Consider the following 24358-nt stretch of genomic DNA (forward strand, 5'->3'; position numbering starts at 1 on the left):
TGGGCTCAGGGCCGGGTGCGGTGGCTCACGCCTGTGGTCCCAGCACTTTGGGAAGCTGAGGTGGGAGGATCGCTTGAGGCCAGGAGTTCCAAGTTCAGCCTGGAGAACATAGGGAGACCCATCTCTACCAAAAAAATGTTTTTTTTTTTAATTAGCCAGGTATGATGGCGTGCGTATAGTCCCAGCCATCATACCTGGGCTAGTCCGGCGCTAGTGCACGAGGCTGGGACACTGCTAGGTGCACACAGCCGCGGCCTGGCGCAGGCGATGCGGACAGAGGGGATGCCATGGCCAGACGCTGGCGCGGCGCAGGCCCTGCCGGCCGGGACGCGGAGGGCGGGGCACAGGCGCAGCAGGAAGGGGGCGTGGCCAAGAGCCCGCCCGGCCGCTCCCCCGCCCCTCCCCCTCCGCTCTCCGCCCCAGCCCAGCGGCTCCGCCCCCTTGGTGACGTCACTGGCCAGGCCAGCCGGCGCCATTTTGAAAGTGGAGTCGCCTGCCCCTGCCGCTGCCGCCGCCGCCGTCGCTGTCGTAGCCGCCGCCGCTGCTGCCGGAGAAAGAGCACGAGCGGGGAAGCCCCAGAGTGAAATCTAGCATCCTGCCGGCTGGTCTGCCCGCCCCTCCTTCCTTTTCCCCCGGCCCCCGTCCCCTCCCCCCGCAGGTGCCATCCGCCGCCATCCGCCCTCTCTACCCCCCCATCCCCAGGTGAGGGGGGTGAGTTCAGGAAGCGGAGACCCCGAGGAACCCAGCAGGGTCACCATTTGCAGCGCAACATGGCAGGTAAAGGAGAAATCCCCCTCGCCCCCTGACAAGGCACCGCTTCCTTCTTCCTCCCTCCATCACCCCCTAGCGACCGCCCGCGCCTCGCGCGGAGCCACAGGGCGCCCCTCGGGTTTGAGGGAGTAGGGTCCAGAGGGGTGGGGTGGGGGCAGGGAGGGCTCCCGGGAGGCAAGTGGTCACGGTGAGAGTCACTGGGCTTAGAGAAAGGGGCTGGCGCCGTGGCGGGGGTGGGGGTGGGGTGTGCCGGCGAGCTTGGGGTGAGGCGTGGGTGGGGCGGGGTGGGGGCGCGTGCAGATTTGTCTCTCCCGCTCGGGAGCCCGGTGGATCCTCTCCCACCTCCCCACCTCGCCCCCCGCCTTTATTTTTTTTTCCTGCAGGTCTTCATTTAATTTGTTTTTCCCCCTGCTGCAAGCCTTCTTGGGTGTATATACACATTTATTTTGCACCGAGAAGGAAGAGCGCTTTATAAGTTAAAATACAGTGAGGGCATATGTGTATTTTTTTCCCCACTGTGGATGCCAATATTTTTGAGACTGGAAGCCTAAATTTTTTGTTGGAAACCATTTCGTTTCCGTTTCTTGCCTCTTACCGCCGAAGAGTGCAAGGCCTTTCATGTACAGCAAGTTGCATGAAAATAATTTAAACTTTCCGTTTAGCATGTTAGCTTTTTTGCAGATGTCCTTTTCCCAAAAGGGTTTGGTAGAGTTAGTTAAAATAGTTGCGGAGTTCAGAGATATAAATAGCAAGGAGGAGAGAGATTTAGGTAGAAGCTTTGAAGGGGAGGGGAAAGGATGTAGAGAGAAAACCAGTTTGGAAATAAATTCAGCAAGGAATAGGGGTGATGGGGGAGAGAGAAGTAATGTAATTGCTTTGAGAATTCTTTTTGTACATGTTGGTATTGCTAAATCTTTTCCTTCATGTAGTAGAATCAGTTCCAGATTTAGATTCAGTTTCTTTCTCCCTAGAGCCCCAGGACATTTTCACCATTTCGACCTCAGTACTTGCACGTGAAATAGAAACATTCCGAGATGAGACCAGTTTTCCATGCTGTATTCATTATTTAGATAATTAAACCTTTTGAAAAAGTTAACATGTCGGATTGACTTACGGTTTGCTATAAACAAGTTGCTTGTTGGCCTTGTTGAAAAATGAAATGAGATTAAAATTGTTTTGCACGAGATGACATATTAGCAAAATGAATTCTTTGCCAGGTCCTTTGGAGTCGAGGGATGAGGTGAAGGGAGGCAGAACAAGCTTCCTTTGACAGTCTCTTTAGCAGCATTCATTTCGGTTTCTTTTCCTGTCTGGAGCCAGTGATTTGCTGGTAATGAATGCAAAGAAATGGGTGTAGTGTTTGCTGTGTGTGCACTTTGGTGATAGGGTTCATGTGAATCATTACTCCTTACCCAGGCAGTAATGTTCCCGAAGTTTTCTCTTCGTTCTATGTTTCATGGTAGTTTAACCTTATTAACTCTTCTGCAGGCTTTTTGTACACTTAAAAAGAAAACTCTTTAACTCTTGGTATTTACTTTTTTCTGGTAGGTCTTGCCTGAATATAAGGCTTTTACTGTATTTAAGAGGAAGTTTGTGAACAGATGTTTAATGACCACAGAACATGTGCCTTTAAATATTTCATACCTGGAATCTTTGTTTTTTTTCTTTTTAATACAGTACCAAGTATTGGGGACTAACCTCTTTCCAAACTGGTGCTCTTGGTGGTAGTTGTATGTGTGGGCAGAACTAGGCTGTTAGTATCATGCCAACCATGGATACCATCTCTGTGTTTACGAGAGTCAACATAAGCAGAACTCGGTTTTAATTGGTATGTTTTCTTTTTCCAGGAGCTGGAGGAGGGAATGATATTCAGTGGTGTTTTTCTCAGGTGAAAGGAGCAGTAGATGATGATGTAGCAGAAGGTAAGAAAGCGTTTAATAATGCAAAATTTGGATATGTAATTTTTTCAGAGATGTTTCCTACTGGGGGATTTCCTTGAAGCCGAGACTGCTATAAATTCAAGATGATTTTGTGTTTATTGTCCAAGAAATGTAAGAACAGTTTTAAAAGATACCTTTCTGAAAAACAGCCTTAAGTTTCATTTGTTATTTGCGCCTTGTTTTTATTATTTTTTCCTCTGAATTTACATGGAAGGAGCAGTAGATGATGAGACATATAAAATCCTCACATGAAAGCTCTGAGCTCCATATAAGGGTTTCTTTGTTATGTAAATTCCACATACAAATAAATGGTGATGCATTTTTATGTTTGTACATTGTTTTTAGATAAGTAAATTGAAATAGGTGCCATCAACATTTGGCTCAGAAACATTCTTAACAGCATCTTTGATTTTTATGGGAAGGTTTTTTAACTACTTTTGAATTTGTCCACTTTGGGAGCGTGATGCTGCTTGGCATATTCTGTGAAGACATGATAGCTCAGATTATTCATTTTGTTGTCTTTCTGGTATTTAGGTGGATAAGACAGTGACAATGCTATGCATATATCGCTTGTCTTTTAGGAATCGTATATTCTTGTGCAGATAGAAACTGTGTTTGATCAACTGAAGTACTTACGTCTAATTTTCTCCCCAAATTTGTTTTCTAACGTGTTTCAGAAGTTTAAGTTTTGAAACTTCAAGGTTTTGCATTCATTTGAGATGGTCTTAGGCAGCGGAGGCATTTCCCACAAAGTTGTTGCATTGTTTCATTCCTCAGAAATGTTAAAGTTTGAGTTTTAATGGTATTGTGTGTCTTGAATTACAGTAGGAATTTTCCAAACAAAACTCAGATAAATTTAAACATGTAGTTGTGAGTTTTAAAAATTTGGTGACAATTCATAAACCTTTTTTCCCTAGATTGTGTTGTCCTCATATTTCTGACCTGTCTGTAGGGTACTGTTTGTTTTGGAGATTTTTTTTCAGGTGGTGGATGGTAGTCGAACCCTTTTATTTGCTTGTGTCAGTGTCATTCTTAATTGTCTGTTTTAGAGTGTGGTGAATTCTATGGGAAGCCAACTGGCGTAGGTTATACTTGTCATATTTTGCAGAGCTCTGTCACGCTCCTTTTCTGTTGGATCCTCATCTGTTTCTTAGATGAGAAACCAGAAACAAAAGAGACTGACTGATGGTCATGCACATAGTGTAAATCAAGATTTTCTGATGAAGTCAGTGGTGGTTGACTTGTTCAGAGAAGTAAGTCCTAACTTCAAGGGAGGAGTTGTGTATTACTCATGTTGTAACTACATTACCTGTTGAATAGTAGACACTCCATTACTGGATCATTAGTTCTGTGCAGTTGTGTAATACCAAGTTATGAAAGTGCTGTATACTTGGAAAATATTCTTTAGTTGAATTCCATTTATTCCCTTAGGAAAGTTCCCCTAAATGCTGAGCACTGAGGGTACTTGGTGTCTGGAACATAAACTCTGCCCAGAAGGAGCTCATATTTTGCTTGTTAAACATTACGCAGAAAGATCACATGGCTTTTATTTAATCAGAAGAAATTGATAGTTCAAACTGAATATCATTTACCTACCTGAACCAAATAACTTGTGATATACATTAAGTCCTCCCTTAATGTATAGGTTCTGTCAATAATGTAATGTCAATAGGTTCTGTGACTTTAAGCAAAGAAAGCAACTTATAACAAAACCATTTTTTTTTATCAGTACCATAACAAAAGATGCTGAGCAGAAAACAAAGTCAAAGTTTTCAAGAACCTATTGACGTGAAGTTAGGAGATAAATCAGTTATAGTTCCCCTTTGCTGATACTTAGTAGCTGCACTTTTCTACTGATTCATTAAATAATTTTCTTTAGAGGTTGTTAAATATTTTAACGTAAGCATATTCTTAGCATCCTAAAATGCTGATGCTTGGTATATACATTTTAGTAAAATAACATATATCTTAGTAAAAATATGACTTGTTCTAATAGGTATTGCTGTACAAATGTATTAAGTATAAAAATAATCCAATTTTCAAATGACACTGCTTTAATTTGGGTATTTCTGTATACTAGAGTTTGCATATTATAGTCTTGTTTATTTGACTAAGGGGAGATTTGCTTTTCTGAAGTAAAATAAGATTATTAACACATTCCCCACCCCCCTACCTTTAGACTGATCTCTTAAACAGGTTACATGTAGCTCAACTTTTACTTGCCTGTTTTCTGTTAATGATACATTTTGACTGTCTGCATATTGCCTGCCTTTCTCCCGTCTACATGCAGTCAGCTGCCAGGGCATACCATTTTTACTCTGTAATGCCTTAATCTTCTTTGCATACCTGCTTTCACCTCTATTCAGGTTTGCACTCTCCCTCAGCCGGATTGCAGTAAGTTCCTAAATTATTCCCTGCTTCTTCATCCTATGTTTTGCTTCAAAGTTAATCTTAAATGCAGTCCCGGTTTTGTCGTTTTCCTCATAAGTCTGCAGTGGATCACTGTATCCACTGGATTAGGAATTAAGTTCAAACATCTCAGTCTAGAATGTATGACCTTTGCCCAATATGGCCTCTCCTTCTCTCAGTTTATTTGCTGCTATGGCTATTGACCCAGCTAAATAGATACTGTTCTTAAAAAGCGTTCTATGCTCTCTCACTTTAGGGTCTTTGTTTTTGCTGCTTCCACCTTGGAATGCCTGACAGTCGTCCCACAGTTCTCTTACCAGGATCCTGCTCATCCCTCAAGTCATGCCTTTAACCTTTTTGCTAATTTCCTCTTTTGGAAATACCTATTTTTAAAATCTTCCTTTATAGCATTTTGTTACGTAGATATCATATACTACCCCACATCTCTACTGTTACATACTACAGAGTTTAGTGCAGTACTGATTTATCTTCGTACCTTATGCAGGCATGAAGCTGCTCTGTCTAGAACAGTGCCTGGCACACAGTAGTTGAATATTTGTTTGAATGAAGGAACATAAATGTTATTGTTCTTAGGTTTTAAAGGAGAAGAGAAATAGTAAAAGGCAGGATGATTGAGATGTACTTCTAGCAGTCATGGATTTATTTACTTGGTAGGCTTTTTAAATAAAAATTTAAAACACTTTCTGCAGAATCATTGGTAGGCTTTTTATAACCAAATTGATGATATACAACTGTATAATGCAAAGAAATAAGGAGACCTTGGGTTTTTACCCTAGCTCCAGCACAAACTAGTGTATGTCACTGGGGATAAGTACTCCCCTGGGTTCCTGTGTGTTTAGCAATGGAATAACAAGAGTGGATTAGGTGATTTCTGCTCTTCCTTGTACTTTAATCTTGTTAATTTCCAAAGGCATCTAAAAACAGCCCAAATAATTTTTTTTTTTTTTTTTTTTTTTTTGAGACAGAGTCTCACTCTGTTAGGCAGGAGTGCAGTGGCGCGATCTCGACTCACTGCATCCTCAGCCTCCCGGGTTCAAGTGATTTTCCTGCCTCAGCCTCTTGAGAAGCTGGGACTACAGGCGCACACCGCCATGTCTGGCTCATTTTTCTATTTTTATTAGAGATGGTTTTGCCATGTTGGCGAGGCTTGTTTTGAACTCCTGACCTCAAGTGATCCACCTGCTTCGGCCTCCCAAAGTGCTGAGATTACAGGTGTGAGCCACTGGCCACAAAATTATTACTACCGGTGATTAATACTACTGGTAAGCTAAATTGTTTGAGATACCGTACTCGCTAGAGGCCTTAAATAAAAAATAAATTATTGCTAGTAATATATTTTACATTTTTAATTTTTCTTTTATTGAAAACTTTCTGTCATGAGACAGTAGGTAAGAGTACAGACTCAGGTGCTAGGCTACATGGTTTGAATCTTGCTAAGTCATTTATCAGTTGTGTGGTCATCTGTTTGTGCCTAGCTCCCCTCTATAAAATGAGGATAACAATAAAACCTGTCTTACGATGTTGTTTTGATGATTAAATGAGTTTATACACATAAAACAGAACAGTACCCAGCAGAAAAGAGCCTTATGAGGATTTAGATATTATTACTTGAAGCTTCATATTATTGTTACTTAGAAGGAAGAGTCTTTGGAGTATGAGTAAATTGAGGATTTGTCTTTAAAGCCTACTAAAAATTTCTCAAAGTGAAGGAAATAGCATGTATGTGTGTTTTATACATACTCTTTGATTCCACTAGTAAATTACAAAATACATTCAAAATTAAGCTATAGGTTTAGAGACAAATATGAAGCTTGTAAAACTATGAAGAAAAGCTATGAAGTAAAAGGAAAAAAACATACTGTAAAAAGTACTATAAAAGTCAGTATAGTGGCTACCTTTAAGCTGTTGGAAGGGAGTTGTGATTGGGAAGGGCTGGGGAGGCCCTCGGGGGCTATCTTGACTGGGATGGTGGTTGTACAGATGTTTGTAAAGACTAACCTGGACACTTTTGTTTCAATTTTTGGTTTTCTTTATCTGTTACATTTTACAATAAGAAGTTTTTAGAAATCTAATACTGTACTAAAGGGTTTAGGATGAAAAATGGCAGTCCCCTACCTCCCCACTCCTTAATCCCTAGTCCATCTCCTAAGAGCAGTTGTTCAACTCTTCTGCTGGATTCCTTGGTGCGTCATTTCCTTTTTGGGAATAAAATGGTATTTCTGTATCTTGTCAATTTTAGTATTTCCAGCTGACTTGCTCCTCTAGTAGATGATAACTAAGCTATTCACATTATCACCCCCATTTCTGTCCCCATTGTGCCCCAGTGTTACATCACACACTATGATTAAATTGGACGTCAGTGCTTAAGTTGTTATGACCATGCACACGTTCTCTGCTGAACCAGTAGTGCTCTGCAGTGTTTATTTCATCCTGAAGGTAATACAGTAATTGCTTGTTTGTTAATTTGAGTATTTGGTTTTTTAAAAAATGTAATCAATCTGGAACATTACAGAAAGTATGTGAAATAGTATAATTAACTCCTGTCACCTGGCGTTGTCAACGGCCAGTGTTGCCCCGTTTATGGTTCCATCACTTGACCATTTCCCATCTTTTTGTTATTTAATAATGTAATACTTGTTTTTAAAATCTGAATTTAACAAAATAGAAAGCCAGGTTCATTTCTTAAAGTCAAACAGTAAGAAATTTTTTCTAATGATTTTGATTATGTGTTTGAATTTTACTTGTGGAAATAAATTATTAAAAATTCAAATACATGTGGATAATCTGAAGTGTGTAATATTTGGTCAAAATAATGGAACAGGCCAGGTGTAGTGGCTCACGCTTGTAATCCCAGCACTTTGGGAGGCCAGGCAAGAGGATCTCTTGAATCCAGGAGTTTGAGACCAGCCTGGACAACATAGTGAGACCTTGTCTCTACAAAAATTAAAAATATTAGCAGGGCATGGCAGTGTGCAACTGTAGTCCCAGCTACTCAGGAGGCTGAGACTTGAGCCTGAGAGGTCTGCTACAGTTAGGCTGTGATTGTGCCACTGGTCTCCAGCCTGGACAATAGAGTAAGACTCTTTCAAAAAAAAAAAAAAAAAGGAACAACTTAACCATTCAAGATAGTTATTTTAATTATTTTAATGTAGGTTTTCATTGTTTAGTAATCTTATATCAGATGTTATTAAATATTTAATAATGAACCTCATCTCCATATTTGATAGTCTTAAACTTTCACAGGAAATTATTTTCGATATTATCTTATAAAGTCTGATTTTATGAAACTTGGATCCAAGTGCATTGTGTGTTTTCAACTCTTTGCTGTTTACTTTTGGTAGGATTTAGCCATTTGGACTGGGTCTTGAAAAATATTTTTTAAATGGTAGATGCTAAAATGCCCCAAATAAGGATGTAAGTAAAAATTTGAGAAACAGTCCATATTATGATATCTCACACAATTTAATGGTTTTAGTCCATTCCATATGTTTAATTCTATAATATAAACAATTTAAAATCGTTTCTCTTCTGCATCTGTCTTTTTTTTTTTTTTTTTTTTTAAAGAGACATAGGTCTTGCTATGTTGCCCAGGCCGTCTTCTGTGTTTCTGAGTAGTATGCATGTTAGATTTAGGCAGTAAGGTAAGTTAGTAGAAAAAAATAGTAGAACCCTGTTGTTTTGTGGATTTAAAAATAGTAGCACATTAGCTGTATTCTGAAACCTAATGACCTATGGTAAAGGTCCTATTTAATATCCTTACCTTGTATGACATGTGACACTTTTTCTTAACACTAGCATTACTACTGAAGTCTAGTAGACCTCTCAGTACAGTCACTTAAAGTAGTAGTGTAAATTTACCCATTACATACCATGAATGATAGTATCTGTTTAGCATCAAATAGTTTTCTTGCTTTATTTTAAAATACTAAGTTTTTTCACATTCACTTGACAAAAAATTATGAGAGATAATGGCCATTGAAAACATATTGCTGACGTTTTGTCTTGTTATTAAAATAAAACAAAAATTAGCCTTAGGTGTTTCTTAGTACTCTATAATAGTGAACGAAATATTAAAATCAAGTTCTTGAAAATTGTGGAATAAGCAGAATGATGAGAGGTTGAAACAAAAATGTATTAAATCAGTAAAGAGGTTACAGTGTGTTACGTATTTGCATATAAATGTTTGCCTAGTTTATCTTAAAGTTGATTGTAGGAAGAAAGGTAAGTTTCTTAATGCTGTTAAATAGGAAAACTGAAGGATTGGAAATAGCTAAAAAATTTTAGCTAATATCCTCAACTATCATCTCCTTGCCCTTTAAGGGGATGATGGAAATTATAATTAAGTAATCAAGTATCCATAAGGGGCTTCCTCAGCAGACGGAAAGAAAAAAGCTGGCGGGGCGCGGTGGCTCACGCCTGTAATCCCAGCACTTTGGGAGACAGAGGCAGGTAGATCACGAGGTCAGGAGTTTGAGACCAGCCTGGCCAATATGGTGAAACCCTGTCTCTACTAAAAATACAAAAATTAGCCGGGTGTGGTGGGGTGCGCCTGTAGTCCCAGCTACTCAGGCTGAGGCAGAAGAATTGCTTGAACCTGGGAGGTGGAGGTTGCAGTGAGCCGAGATCGTGCCACTGCGCTCCAGCCTGGGCAACAGAGCAAGACTCCGTCTCCAAAAAGAAAAGAAAAAGCCTGGGTGCAAATTAGATTTTCTATAAATGAACTGCTATATAGTCATTGTAAGGAAGGCGTGGCATGGCCATCTTGAGTACCTACATTTTTTGAGTGCTTAACTATGTACCAGGCATTGTTTTAGGTGCTTTACATCTATTTATTTACTGTTTTTCACAAAAACCCTGTGAAATAAGTAGATACTGGTGGGAAAGTTAATTAACTATATAATCTTGAGCAGGTGGTGAAGCTGGGATTCTTACCTCAGACCTTTCACTTTTCCTAATATAATTTTATTTCAAAACTTAATTTCCTTTTAGTTCAGGTGAAGGTGTTTGATGTTGAACTGCAACTCTTGTTTATAACAAGGTTTATTTGTAATGCCTAGTAGATAATTTTTATTTTGAAGTAATATAATTTGGAGATTTGTTGAATTTTCTGCTAATGCCGTTCTTTTTTTTTTCTTTTTCTTTTTCTTTTTCTTTTCTTTTTTTTTTTTTTTTTTGAGACAGGGTCTTACTCTGTCACCCTGGCTGGAGTGCAATGGCGTGATCACGGCTCACTGCAGCCTCAACCTCCCAGGCTCAAGCGATCCTCCTGCCCCAGCCTCCTGAGTAGCTGGGCTACAGGCACAGGCCACCATGCCCGGCTAGGTTTTTAAAATTTTTTTTGTAGAGGCAGGTCTCACCATGTTGCCCAGGCTGGTCTGCTGATGGCATTCATTAGCTGAGATGTGCTATATGTAGATGGGTTATGAGGGCTTTGTGAACCCTCTAATGGTGATGTGTGTGAAATTGTGTGTGATTGTACATATGTGCATTTCTCTGGTCGGAGTCCGTAGCTGCTATCAGAATTGATATCATTTAGTCCAGTGGTTCTCTAAATGTCATCTGGCAACCCCTGAACGCATTCAAAATGTCTGTGAAGTCAAAACTGTTTTCACAGTAGTACTCAGGTGATACTTGCCTTTTTCAATACACTGACTTTGCAGCAGTGCTGCAGAAGCTATCTTAGCATGAGATCAAGACAGTGGCACAAAAGGGTACCTGTAGAGGTAATCTTCATCACCATGTACTAGCAGTTTAAAAAACCATCAGTTTTAAGAATGTCCTTGAAGCAGTGAAAACTTAATTTTATTAAATTTCTACTTGAACACATGTCTATTAAACGTTCTGCATGACAGAATGGAAGGTATACCTAGAGCATTTCTGCAAGGGTGCAAAGTACAGTGATTGTCTGGAGGAACAGCATTGGTGCAGCTGTTTTGAGTTTCAAGTGCAGTTTTCATGGAACATCACTTTTATTTGAAATAACTGATAAACTGTAGTTATTCAGACTTGGATATTTGGTGGACATTTTCTCAAAAGAACAGTGAAACTGTTACTTCAGTGGACAGTGTTTGTTGCCCATGATGAAATTTGAGCTTTCAAGCAAAAATTAGAATTTTGGAAAACATGTCTCTGCCATTGTGAGCTTGACAGCCTCCCAATACTTAAAATATGTTTTCAAATAAAATCAGTAGTCATATTAGTGAATGTGATTTTTTGATACTATGTAATGTGTCAACATTTGGAAGATCTGTATAACTCAGTGAATCAGTCTTTTACGAGTGACCGATGCATGTGATGTTAAACAGTCATACATCAGTAAAAGTGCATGCTAGAACATTGAATTTTAATGTGACAGACTACCGATATATTTTGAGATTCCACAAACCTTTTAAGAATCTACCACTGCGGAATTTTGGTGTGGTATCAAAGGTATATCCATAACTACCTGAAAAACCTATTAAAATATTCCTCCCTTTCTAACTACATATCTGAGTGAGGCTGGATTTTCTTCATATATTTAACCGACAGAATATATTGTGGTACAGTACACAGAAGCAATTAAGAGAATCTTCATTCTGTTAGGCCAGATATTAAAGAGATTTGTAGCAGTGTAAAGCAATGTCATTAATTTTGTTGGTGGGGGGGAGGGTGTAGTCATTTTTCATAACATTTTTGTTAATGTGTGAGGTTTATTACTATTTTACAATGAAGAAATATTTTAAAGTTTAAAAGGTCTTTGGTGGTCTAAGATTTTAAGAGTTAAGGGGATCCTATCATTCAGAAAATTTGACAGTTGTTGGTTTAGTCTGTTCATAGATTTCATTTTGGTAATAATGGTTTACAAGTCTCATGAACCACAAGGTAAGTGATCAGAATAATGTACTGCTTTTGTGGATGAATGTCTTAAAAAATTGCCTATGAAAGTAGTTTCTGTGACTTGAAATTGTTTCAGTCTCCTCCCTCCCTGTTCTTTTAGATACCAAATTAGATCTGCCTTAAGCTCTTTCAGCTGGTGATCTTGGTGAAGGAAGAATACCTTCAGGACGTTAAAGTATCTATTTTTAAACTTACCTCTCCCTTACAGAGATTAAATACCAGTAACATATTTGCCAGAATAAAATAATTTTTTACGGTTTTCCCCACAATGTCTGCTCAGTTCCAGCTATCAGGAACACTGAAATTCTCACAGCCTAATTTAGTGCCATTCCTAGGTTGCCTGCCTCGTCGTTAGAAGTGAGTTGGTGACCTTGACATTGTGTTTTATTTTGAGCCCAACATGTAGCAGTTTGGTGATGTGTTGTCTGTTCTAGGAAAGAAGGCATAAAATTGGCTTGCTAACTCTCTTTATTTCCCAACTTAACTACTGAAGGGAAGAGAGAGAGGTAACAATGTTTTTCTGAAAATCCTGAAGTGAACAACGTAATTCTATTTTAAATAGTTAAATTTCCCATTCTAAGGATGTAGTATCAACTATTGCTTAATATTTTCTGTATTTTTGTGGCTGTTTTCTACTTTTGAATGCCAAGGTTTGTGGACTTTAACAGTTTTCTGTCCAGGTTTAAACACTGAATGTAATAAAAAAGAAACCCAGCTAATTTTTAAAAATGAATGTGAATGTTTTTAGTTAATTTTGGCAGTAGTTGATTACAATATCATCTAGATCTTTGCTCTTGGCATATGTGGAATCCTTGGCAAGTCGTTGAATACTTCTATATACCACATCGCCGGGAGTTACACTTTTGTAGCTTTTAGTTGCTATTGGTTAAATCCTCTCTGTATGTTCAAATACCAGATGGAGCTTTCTCTTCTAGGATCTTCGAATGATCTCTCTTTTTCCAGTTCACAGGGTCTGTGGACCGATGATCTGGTTTAAGAACTTCTGCTCTAATCTTGAGTTATGCCTGTGTTTACACACTTACTGACACTTCTCTACTGGACTCTAAATTTGGAAGAATCAAGGATATTTGTATGGTAATAATGGTGTTTAGACTATTTAGGAGGGTATTTTTTCTTACCAGTCCTCTTATTACTTTTTCCTGAGATAATATGGGAGGGATTAATCATCTCTGAAATACCGGACTTGACAGATTTAGTGTGTTCCCATCTTTTTTTTTTTTTCCTTTATTAAAAACTGTCTCTCATGGGTAAAAACATTAGAGGGATATATTGGATTTTGAACTAGTTGCTTATTTTATACTTTAATCAGAAGGAAATTTAAGTTCTTCAGTAGCTTGTATTAAGAGAGAAATCAGAGTAGGTAAAAGGGATTGGGGGCAAAATTTTAAAAATTTTCTGAAGATCCAGAAGAACATGGTTAGATCTGGAACAGTGTTACTTTTCAAACCTGCCATTGCAGGCTCATTGTAGGTCTGCTCTGCATGAAAGTAGAAATAGTACCTTTTTGGTGTTACCCTGCGTGTCTGTTTTTTCCTGCTTACCACAAGGTAAGATTCTTAAGGGTAGATGACTTTCTAAGGTAACATAAGAGGAATCTTTCCTTTTGGCTAATAGAGTGGGAAGGCTCTAATTCAAGAGAAACAGGCTATTGTAGGCAATAAATAGTTCTGACCAAATTTCTTATCAAGGCATGCAACATGCAAAAATGTTTGTTAAAGGAATTGGTAATAGCAAAGGCATTGCTTGTTCTGTCTTTTTTCTCCTTGACATAAAGTGAGCATTATTTTTTTTTCTAGCAACAGAACCAATTTTTAGTGAAAATTTTTAGCTACCTAATGTTTTTATGCATATTATAGAAAACATGTAACATTAAATTTACCATCTTAACTATTTTCAAATACACTGTTCAGTAGTGTTAACTCTATTCATATTGTGAAACAGATCCTCAGAACTTTTTCGTCTTGCAAAACTGAAACTCTATACCCATTAAACAACTCCCTTCTTCCCCTCCCCTCAGCTCTTGCAGCTACCATTCTACTTTCTGTTTCTGTAAATTTGACTGCTTTAGATTCCTCCTCCAAGTGGAATCATACAGTCTTTTTGTGACTGGCTTATTTCATAATGTCTTCAGGGTTCATCCCTGTTGTAGTATGTGACAGGATTTCCTTCCTTTTTAAGGCTGAATAATAGACCATTGTGTGTATATATCCCTTTTGTTTATTCATTGATCCTTTGATGGACATTTTGGTTGCTTTCACGTTTTAGTTCTTGCGAGCTCCTAGTCTTTTTATATATGTCGGATTCTGTGGGAAGGAACCAGGTAGGTACTTTCTGTAATTAATTTGAGTAGTCTAGGTAGAACATGAAAGTGTCAGTTTAAAGGATTTAGACATTGGTGTAGTTTTATTTTTAAAACTCCTGTTTGATTGAGTCTACATCTTTGATTTTTATGGGGAGGGGGTAGAGCTAAGGTGAGACACAGCCACAAGTCAACAGGTATCTGTTGAGTTCCCAGCACTGTGGAGAATGTGAAGGAGATGGAAGACATTATTCCTTCATTTTAGGTACATGGAGGTCCATTTGATTGAAATAAACATTTCCCATAGCACTTGGCATTTGGTATTACACCTATTTATGGTACTGTGAAAACCTTCTCTAATGCCATGTAGAAATTTTACAGATAATACTAGAGTCTGAGTAGTAAATTACTTTCCCTTTTCTAAGTTGATTTTATGCTGCTCGATATTGAGATGGGGATGTAGTACAAATATTAACTTGTTTCTTGGAGTTAAATTTTAAAAAGTCCCATATTGCAGGTCTAAGACCATAAATTTGTCTTTTACTGCTTTCAAATGGTCGTGAGTTGGAATTTTCTAATTAATATTTTTAGAGACTTCTCTAGGTGAATGTTTATGGTAGCCTACAAGCTACCATACAAAATTACAAAAATTAGCTGGGCATGGTGGCACGTGCCTGTAATCCCAGCCACTCAGGAGGCTGAGACAGGAGAATCGCTTGAACCCAGGAGGCAGAGGTTGCAGTGAGCCGAGATTGTGTCACTGCCCTCCAGCCTGGGCGACAGAGCAAGACTCCATCTCAAAAAAAATTGAGTTTCTAGGCTGGGCATGGTGACTCACATCTGTAATCCCAGCACTTTGGGAGGCCAAGGTGGGTGGATCGCTTGAGGTCAGGTGTTCGAGACCAGCCTGGCCAACATGGTGAAACGCCATCTCTACTAAAAGTACAAAAATTAGCTGGGCTTGGTGGCGCTTGCCTGTAATCCCAGCTACTCAGAAGGCTGAGGCACGAGAATTGCTTGAACCCAGGAGGCAAAGGTTGCAATGAGCCAAGATCGTGTCGTTGTACTCCAGCCTGGGTGACAGAGCGAGACTCTGTCTCAAAAAAAAAGAGTTTTCTAGAGCCAATAAACTGCATTTACAAAAGAAAAACATTCATTTTGCAGCACTATACTTCTTAGTCACACACAGACTACATTTACATCTAACTTTCCCCACTGTATTAATCAAATCTAGTTTGTACATCTGTTTTCCAAACCAAATATAGGTAAAGATTTTTATGTTTTAATAACTAGGTTAAAAAAATCTAATAAAGGCTGGGCATGATGACGCATGCCTGTAGTCCCAGCTACTCAAGAGGCCAAGGCAGGAGGATTGCTTGAGCCCAGGAGTTTGAGGTTGCAGTAAGCCATGATCATGCTACTACACACCAGCCTGGGTGACAGAAAAAAAATTAATACATATATAGAATGGTAAATCAAGAGGAATACAGCAAATGTATGCTTCTCTCTCCTTTCTCCCAGTTTCTTCATCTTCTCACCAGAGATGCCATCACAGGTTTTTTATATATTGTTCCAGAAGCATTTTATTTTGTATTTGCAATGTTTTTAACAGCGCATCTTTATCATTTTGGACTTGAAAGTAGGAAAATGTATTCTAGGAATCCATGAATTATTACACAAGGTCTATAGGCCCTGCCTTAAAGGGGATCTGATGAGTTGCCTGAGAAATTAGCATTTTCTTTTAACCAGTAGATTAAAACCATCCAGATTTCTATATGGAGAGTTGCTGAGAAGGTTGTACACATTTGGAATTTACATCTAGATATGCGATTAGTGGACTCTAAACAAAGCTAAGTAGAATCTATAATAGCTAAGATATCCAAGTCTTTAAAAATAACAGTTTGGGTTCATAGATACTGGAGTCTTTGGATTGTAGACCTTAAGTCTTCTTTCTCCACTTGAATCTGATTGTTCCTGGCAGTGTGTAAAGTGACCGGTTCATTTTGGTGATTTATTTAATTAAGACTATACTACACATTATAGAATAGGCTAGATCCTAAAGACATAATGTGTGTTCTTAACTGCTCAGTAAACACGTGGGCCTTTTTGGTCACTTGTCCACCATGTCTAATTCTCAACCTAATTTCTTGGGAGTTTTGTTAATATTCCTTAAAATGCCAAAATCATAATTTGTGTACTGCTTAGGTTGATTAGAATAAAGCTTTGTTAAATTCTTGCTTTGCAAAATTCTTTTAATCTTTAAGATATTTTATTTGTTAAAGGAAAAACAACTCTGATTATAAATGTCTGAGAAATTTAAAAAATGAGTGCTCGAGACTGAGCTGTCTATAAGTGCTTTATATGCATTATCTCGTTTAATCCTCTCACTCTGAGGATAAATTATTACTTTCATTTTATAGGTGAGGAAATCAAGGCTTAGATAAAGTAACTTGCCCAAAGTCACGTAGTTGGAAAATGGGGGAGTGAGGGGTTGAACCTTGTTGGTTCTTCTGACTTCACAGCCCATGTACTATATGTAAATAAAAAAATAAAATCAAATACAGGCATACCTCAGAGATATTGCTGCTTTGGTTCCAGATCATTGTAATAAAGCAAATATTGCAATAAGGTGAGTCACAAATTTTTGGTTTCCCAGAGCATATAAAAGTTACGTTTACATTATGCAGTAGTCTGTTAAGTGTGCAATAGCGTTAATGTCTGAAACAACAGTGTACATGACAGTTAAAAAATACATTATTGCTAAAAAATGTTAATAGTCGTCTGAGCCTTCAGCAAGTTTACATTTTTTGCCAGTGGAGGATCTTACCTTGATGTTGATGGCTGTTGACTGATCAGTGTGGTGTTTGCTGAAGGTTGGAGTGACTGTGGCACTTCTTAAAAAGTGCCAAATGAAATTTGCTGCATCAATTGACACTTTCTTTCGTGAAAGATTTCTCTGTAGCATGCAATGCTCTTTAATAGCATTTTATCCACAGTAGAACTTCTTTCAAAATTGAAGACAATTCTTTAACCCTACTGTTGCTTTATCAACTAAGTTTATATAATATTCTAAATTTTGTTTAATTTCAACAATGTTCACAGTGTCATCACCAGCAGTAGATTCCATCTCAAGAAACTGTTTTCTTTAATTAAAAAGAAACTGCTCGTCTGTTGATGGTATCATGAAATTGGACCAATACATCTTTCGGCTCCACTTCTAATTCTAGTTCTCTCACTATTTCCGCTACATCTGCAGTTACTTCCTGCATGGAAGTCTTGAGCCCCTCGGAGTTATCCATGAGGACTGGAATCAGCTCCTTTCAAACTCTTGTCAATGTTGATATTTTGACATCCTCCCATGAATCATGGATGTTCTTAATGGCATCTAGAATGTTGAATTCTTTCCAGGAGGTTTTCAGTTGACTTTGCCCAGATCTTTAAGAGGAATCACTGTCTCTGGCAGTTATAGCCTTACAAAATATATTTCTTTTTTTTTTTTTTTTTTTTGAGATAGGGTCTCTGTTGCCCAGGCTGCAGTGCAGTGGTGTGATCATGGCTCACTGCAGCCTTGACCTCCTGGGCTCAGGTGATTCTCCCGCCTCAGCCTTCCAAGTGGTTGGGGCTTCAGTTGTGCGCCACTACACCTGGCTCATATTTCTACTTTTTGTGGAGTTGGGGTTTCAACGTGTTGTCCAGGCTGGGCTTGAGCTCCTGGGCTCAAACGATCCACTCACCTTGGCCTCCCAAAGTGCTGGGATTACAGGAGTGAGCCACCACGCGCAGCCTATATTTCTTTAATAATGCTAACAGTTGTCTTGTAAGTCAGAATCACGCCTTGATCCATGGGCTGCAGAATGAATATTGTGTTAGCAGGCATGTAAACAACATCTCCTTGTCCCTCTCTATCAGAGTCCTTGGGTGAGCAGCAATATTTGGAAATGAGTCTTTTTTCCGAGCAGTAGGTCTCAACAGTGGGCTTTTAAAACGTTGAGTAAACAGTGCTGTAAACAGATGTGCTCTCAACTAGGCTTTTTTCTAGAGTACAGGCAGAGTAGATTTGGGCCCTAGAATTCAGAATGGTCAGTGAGCGTTGGCCTCAACTTAAAGTCACCCAGCTGCATTAGCCCCTAACGAAAGAGCCTGTTCTTTGAAGCTTTGAAGCCAGGCATCAGCTTCTCCTTTCCAGCTATGAGGGTCCTAGGTGGTATCGTCTTCGAATACAGGGCTGTTAATACAGAGCTGTTTAGTCGGCTTTGAAAATCCGTTGTTTAGTGTAGTCACCTTTATCAATTAAATTATCTTCCTTTAACTTGAACACTTAGAGGCCCGTAGGGTAATTGGCCTAATTTCAATATTGTGTCTCCAGGAGGACCGAGGAGGGAGAGAGGGGAACTGCCAGTAGGTGGAGCAGTCAGAACACACAGCATTTTTAAGAATTACATTTGCTGTCTTATGGAGGTGCTTCTTGGCATTCCAAAACAATTGCAATAGTAATGTCAAAGATCATTGATCACAGATGACCATAACAGGTATAATGACGGAAAAGAAAAATTGAAGTTTTGCAAGAATTACCAAAGTGTGATACCAAAGTGTGACACAGAGACGAAAAATGAGCACATGTTGGAAAAACGGTGCCATTCGGCCAGGCGTGGTGACTCACCCCTGTAATCCTAGCACTTTGGGAGGCTGAGGCGGGCGGATCACGAGGTCAAGATATCTAGACCATCTTGGCCAACATGATGAAACCCCGCCTCTACTAAAAATACAAAAATTAGTTGGGCGTGGTGGCGTGCACCTGTAGTTCAGCTACTCAGGAGGCTGAGGCAGGAGAAGCATTTGAACCCGGGAGGTGGAGGTTGCAGTGAGCCGAGGTCGTGTCACTGCACTCCAAGCCTGGGCAACAGGGCAAGACTCCATCTCAAAAAAGAAAAAAAAAAGTGCCTTTCTAGCAAGGTTGCCACAAACTTACTATTTTTTTTTTTTTTTTTTGAGATGTAGTCCAACTCTGTTGCCCAGGCTGTAGTGCTGTGGCATGATCCCGCCTCACTGCAACCTCCGCCTCAGCCTCCCGAGTAGCTGGGATTACAGGCGCTGACCACCACACCTGGCTAATTTTTTTTGTATGTTTGGTAGAGACGGGGCTTCATCGTGTTGGCCAGGTTGGTCTCGAACTCCTGACCTCAGGTGATCCGCCCGCCTCGGCCTCCCAAAGTGTTGGGATTACAGGCATGAGCCCCTGCGCCTGACAACAAACTTTCAATTTATAAAAAACACAGTGTTGGCCGGGCGCGGTGGCTCACGCCTGTAATCCCAGCACTTTGGGAGGCTGAGGCAGGTGGATCATGAGGTCAGGAGATCGAGATCATCCTGGCTAACATGGTGAAACCCCGTCTCTACTAAAAATACAAAAAAAATTAGCTGGGCATGGTGGCAGGTGCCTGTAGTCCCAGCTACTTGGGAGGCTGAGGCAGGAGAATGGCGTGAACCTGGGAGGTGGAGCTTGCAGTGAGCCAAGATCGCACCACCGTACTCCAGCCTGAGCGACTGAAAAAGACTCCCTCTCAAAAAAAAAAAAAAAAAACAAAACAAAACACAGTGTCTATGAAGCACAATAAAAGTATGCCTGTATAATCTCACCATTTTTATATTACATCTGTTAATATTTGGGCATAGATCTTTCCAGCATATAGTTCTTTTTCCACAGCAAATATGTATTTTCAAAACTGTTATCAGATGTACAGTTTTGTGTTATGTTTTTTTCCAGTTAACATATATGAGAAGAAAAATGGCTGTATGATATTTAATTGGATCTCTAGTGTATTTCATTTAGACATTTAGGTTGTTTATAATGTTTGCTATTGTAAAGATCATGATGAACATCCTTGTGAGAATCTTATTGCTTTAGGATATATTTCTGGAAATGGGATTGCTGGGTCGAAAGGTGTGATTTTTTTTTCTTTTTTTTTTTTTTTTAATGGCTTATGGTATTTATTGCCAAATCACCATAGAAAGTTGGTGTTGATTTTTCACTTCCTCCAATAGTGAATGGGAGTGGCCATTTCCTGACCTCTTGACAATACCTGGCACAATATTCACCATTCAGAAAAATCTTTTCCAGTTATTTGTTTGAGCACGTTCATGTTGGAGCCTTTTTGTGTTCTTTGTCTAGTTTTCTTTGGTGATGCTTTTTTAATTTATTTGTATCACAGCCCTTTTCCCCTTTTGAGTCATACATTGTAGTGGAGGAATGTTGGAGGGAAGCTCAAAGAAGAAATAATTTGGGTCTGTATTACATGGGAAAGACTTCCTAAATGAAGTGGATTTTTTTCCTTTTTCTTTTTTCTTTCTTGGACAAGCAAAGGAAACCAGAGAATAAGGAAACAAACATTTGAGAATTGCTGTGTTTTAGTTTTCTTATCTGTAAATGGGAATAATAGTACTTGTCTTTTTATTTAGAGGATTAAATGTACATGAATGCTTAGTTTTGGCACATAGTTACCTCAGAAAATTTAATTGATGTAGTTATTTTGCTATCTGATGCCCGATTAACAGAATTAACAGTTTGACAGCAGAAGAATAAAAGCCTTTTCCGGTCCACAAATTGAGATCAACTAGTTTTTGAGGTTTTGGGCACATTTTAGGCACTTCCAATAAATATACGTTACATTAATGACTAACACTTCAGCTTGGTTGGGTTAGGCATTTGGAAAAACTAGGGAGAGATTAGTTTCCCAGCTTCATCAGAATTGGGATTAGTTTAGGGTCTGGCACTTTGACTGTTAATTTGACTAATTTAAAATTATTGTGCTGAGCCGGGCACAGTGGTGCAAGCATGTAATCCCACTTAATTGGGAGGCTGAGGTGGGAGGAGCGCTTGAAGCCATGAGTTCAGAGCTATTGTGCCCAGTGATCATGCCTGTGAACATCCACTGCACTCCAGTCTGGGCAACGTAGCATGACCCTGTCTCTGAAACAATGAACGAAAAATAATGTGTGGCAACAGAAGTTCAAGCTTCTTTTTTTCTCTCTTGTTTTCCCTTTTTTCTCAAGTTCCTCCAGTGTTTTATTCTTCCTTATAATTATATATTCTGCATCTTCTCTCAAGAGTAATGTAATTGGGTGGGGTGGGTGCACCTAGAACATGCAGGAGGGTCCAAAGCACCCTTCACTGTTGGTGTCAGTTTCTCATAGCAGGGAGGGATGGAGTTTGGGAACATCTGAAGGGATGGTGTCAGGCACATGGAGGCTCTAAAACACCCTGTTATTGGCTCCCCTTGCTACCTAGGGCGACATTGTAAATAGTATATTTTTTACATTATATTTTCTCTTTCTCCTCGTTCTTCTACTCAGTTGTTTGTATGATGATCTGAATCTTTTATCAGAGTCTCATGTAGGCTGACAAATATATTTAGAGCCCTTGGAAAATTCTCCAGAAGTCTGAAGAGAATAGAAATAGAAAGCAAATGTTATTGTACCAGTGAACATGCTTAATTCCCCTCAATTCCTTATTCAGAAGTGTGCTGTTTTGTTAGAAGAGTTGTATTGGCCTGATATTCAACACTTCTCTAGCTTTATGTGCATGTGAATGTCCTGGGAATCTGGTTAAAATACAGATGATGATGGTGCATTTAGGTCTTGTGGGGGAGCCTGTGATTTTTGCATTTCTGATCAGCTCCCGGTGATGCTGGTGTTGCTGCTGGTGGTCCCCAGACTATACTTTGAGTGGCAAGGCAGCTTATAGCCTCTCTTTAAGGGTAAGGAAGACCTAGTAGCTTAATTTTTTTACTCAGCATTTTTGACAGAATAAATAGATCCATTGTGCTGTTCTCACATCAGTTAACATTTGTTCTGTAAATGAATAAAATACCTCCTTGGGAGTTTTGCACTAGCTCTTAAAAGAGCAGTTTGCATCGTACTGCTACACGTTAGCCATCTCTAGTTGTTACTTTAAATTTGTGTTTGAATTTCAAGTTTGGCTCAGGCTAAGACCTTACTATACTTAGCAAAGGTGTGCTTTTTGCTGGTAATTTGCCTTTAAATTTTTATCTTTGCCATTTTTCTGTTTGCTTCCTTAGCCTTCAGGCACCTGTTCATCTCAGATCAGGGTTTCTCTCCCTTACCAGCTATCTAAGTTTAATGTTGTTTTAGATTGATTTTTATTTTATCCATGTAGCTCATGCATATAGTTTTTAAATAAAAGTCCATATTTCAAAATACTTATAAGGAAAATGAACAGTTTTCTGTTTCTCTCACCTGTCCTCATCTTGATCCACTTTCCCAAACTCTTTTAGCTATTTCTTCTGGTATTTATTTTCATACTTCTTTCTTTTTTTTTGAAATGAAATCTTGTTCTGTTGCCCAGGCTGGAGTGGCACCATCTTGGCTCACTGCACCCTCCACCTCCTGGATTCGAGTGATTCTCCTGCCTCAGCCTCCGAAGTAGCTAGGACTACAGATGTGTGCCACCATGCCTGGCTAATTTTTTGTATTTTTAGTAGAGACGTGGTTTCACTATGTTGGCCAGGCTGATCTCGAACTCCTGACCTCAGGTGGTTTGCCTGCCTTGGCCTCCCAAAGTGCTGGGATTACAGGGATGAGCCACCGTGCCCGGCCTGTTTTCGTATTTCTAAACTACATGCTCATACAGCTATTTTTAAAAGCAATCCACAGATGGAAATGGTAGCTAAGAACTAAGGTCCGCTAGGCTCTTCCTACTGCTCCTCCCAGCTTTCTTGGTATTGTTACACTGTGTTGATTGTTTAAGCCAGTGTTCACAGTTGTAGTAGACTGGATAATGGTCCCCGAAAGAAATCTGCATCCTAATCTCTAGAACCTGTGACTGTTACCTTATATGGCAAAAGGACTTGCAGATGTGAGTAAATCAAGGATTTTTGAGATAGGGAGATCATCCTAGGTTATTCTGGTAGGCTGTAAATATGTAAGCACAAGGATGCTATAAAAAAGAGGCAAGAAAATCAAAGGAGGAAGTAAGAGATAGGAGTGATTGCAAGCAAAGGGTCACAAGCCAAGAAATGCAGGTGGCCTCCAGAAGCGAGGAAAGGCAAGAAAATGGATTCTCCCCTTAAAGCTTCTAGAAGGAACCAGCCCAGCTGACAACTTCACCTTAGCCCAGTAAAACTGTTTTTTGACTTTAACTGTAAGAGAAAAAAATTAATGGTGTTTTAAGCCACCAAATTTGCAATAATTTGTTACGGCAGCCATAGGAAACTCATGCAGGAGTGGACATTGTGCATATGGCTGCTGTATAATAAATTCTGATTTTTTTTCTATTATTGTTTCCTTTAGAGTTAAAAATTACCTTATTCATTTAGCTTTTAATCTCCCATCACTGTTTTCTTTCTGCACCTTCAAAAGCCTTCTGATGTAATTTTCCACATGATCAAGAAGAATCCGTTTATGTTCTTCCTGGAGTTCTCCATCATGTTTCAGTCTGGAGTACTTCGTTTCATTTTCTGTGAATCTATCACTAAATCATCCTCAAATCCTCTGCAGAGGCTAAATCCCCTCTTAGTATATTGAAGCACATCAGATGTTGTGTCAGTTTTACTTTTGCCTTAAGCTCTATCCCTCCAACACACTTGCTTCAATCTGGGCAGTTTCTAAGCCTGGTGCACAGCTGTTGTACTGGGATTTCCTTCATCATTATCATTGTGATCATCTTCATCGTGGGAATTCCTTTTGCCTCTCCTGTGTTGGAGCTCCTTGTTCTTGGATCCCACATCTTTTTCTTTCTTGTTTTATGCTGTTATTTTGGGATGGTGCACGGTATCCAGTGCTTTATGGGAAAGGTTTCATAGGAGGTAAAATTTTTGAGATCTTGCCTGCCTGGAAAATACATTTTTATTCTACTTCCACACTTTCAGGTTTGGCTGGTTAACATTTTCCGTTAGAATTTGGGAGGTGTTTCTTTTATCTGTTAGCTTCCGGTGTTACATTTGAGAACACTAATGCCATTCTGTTTACTGATTTTTCCTTTCTGGATGATGTGCTTTGGTGTGGG

At 39.3% G+C, this 24358-nt stretch overlaps 1 protein-coding gene across 2 annotated transcripts in view; it reads left to right on the forward strand.

The window, feature by feature from the left end:
- Positions 1-440: 440 nt before the first annotated feature.
- Positions 441-24358, forward strand: part of PPP2R2A (protein phosphatase 2 regulatory subunit Balpha) — a 79643-nt gene continuing 55725 nt past the window's right edge. Inside the window, exons 1-2 of one of the 2 annotated variants that reach the window (XM_054498528.2) lie at positions 441-777; positions 2619-2693. In XM_054498528.2, coding sequence (XP_054354503.1) covers positions 771-777; positions 2619-2693 — 82 coding nt within the window. In that variant the 5' untranslated portion in view covers positions 441-770. The remainder of the gene's footprint in view (positions 778-2618; positions 2694-24358) is intronic. The other variant, XM_054498529.2, reaches the window with a different exon arrangement.

Source organism: Pongo pygmaeus, chromosome 7, assembly GCF_028885625.2.
Source record: "Pongo pygmaeus isolate AG05252 chromosome 7, NHGRI_mPonPyg2-v2.0_pri, whole genome shotgun sequence".
Lineage (NCBI taxonomy): Eukaryota > Metazoa > Chordata > Mammalia > Primates > Hominidae > Pongo > Pongo pygmaeus.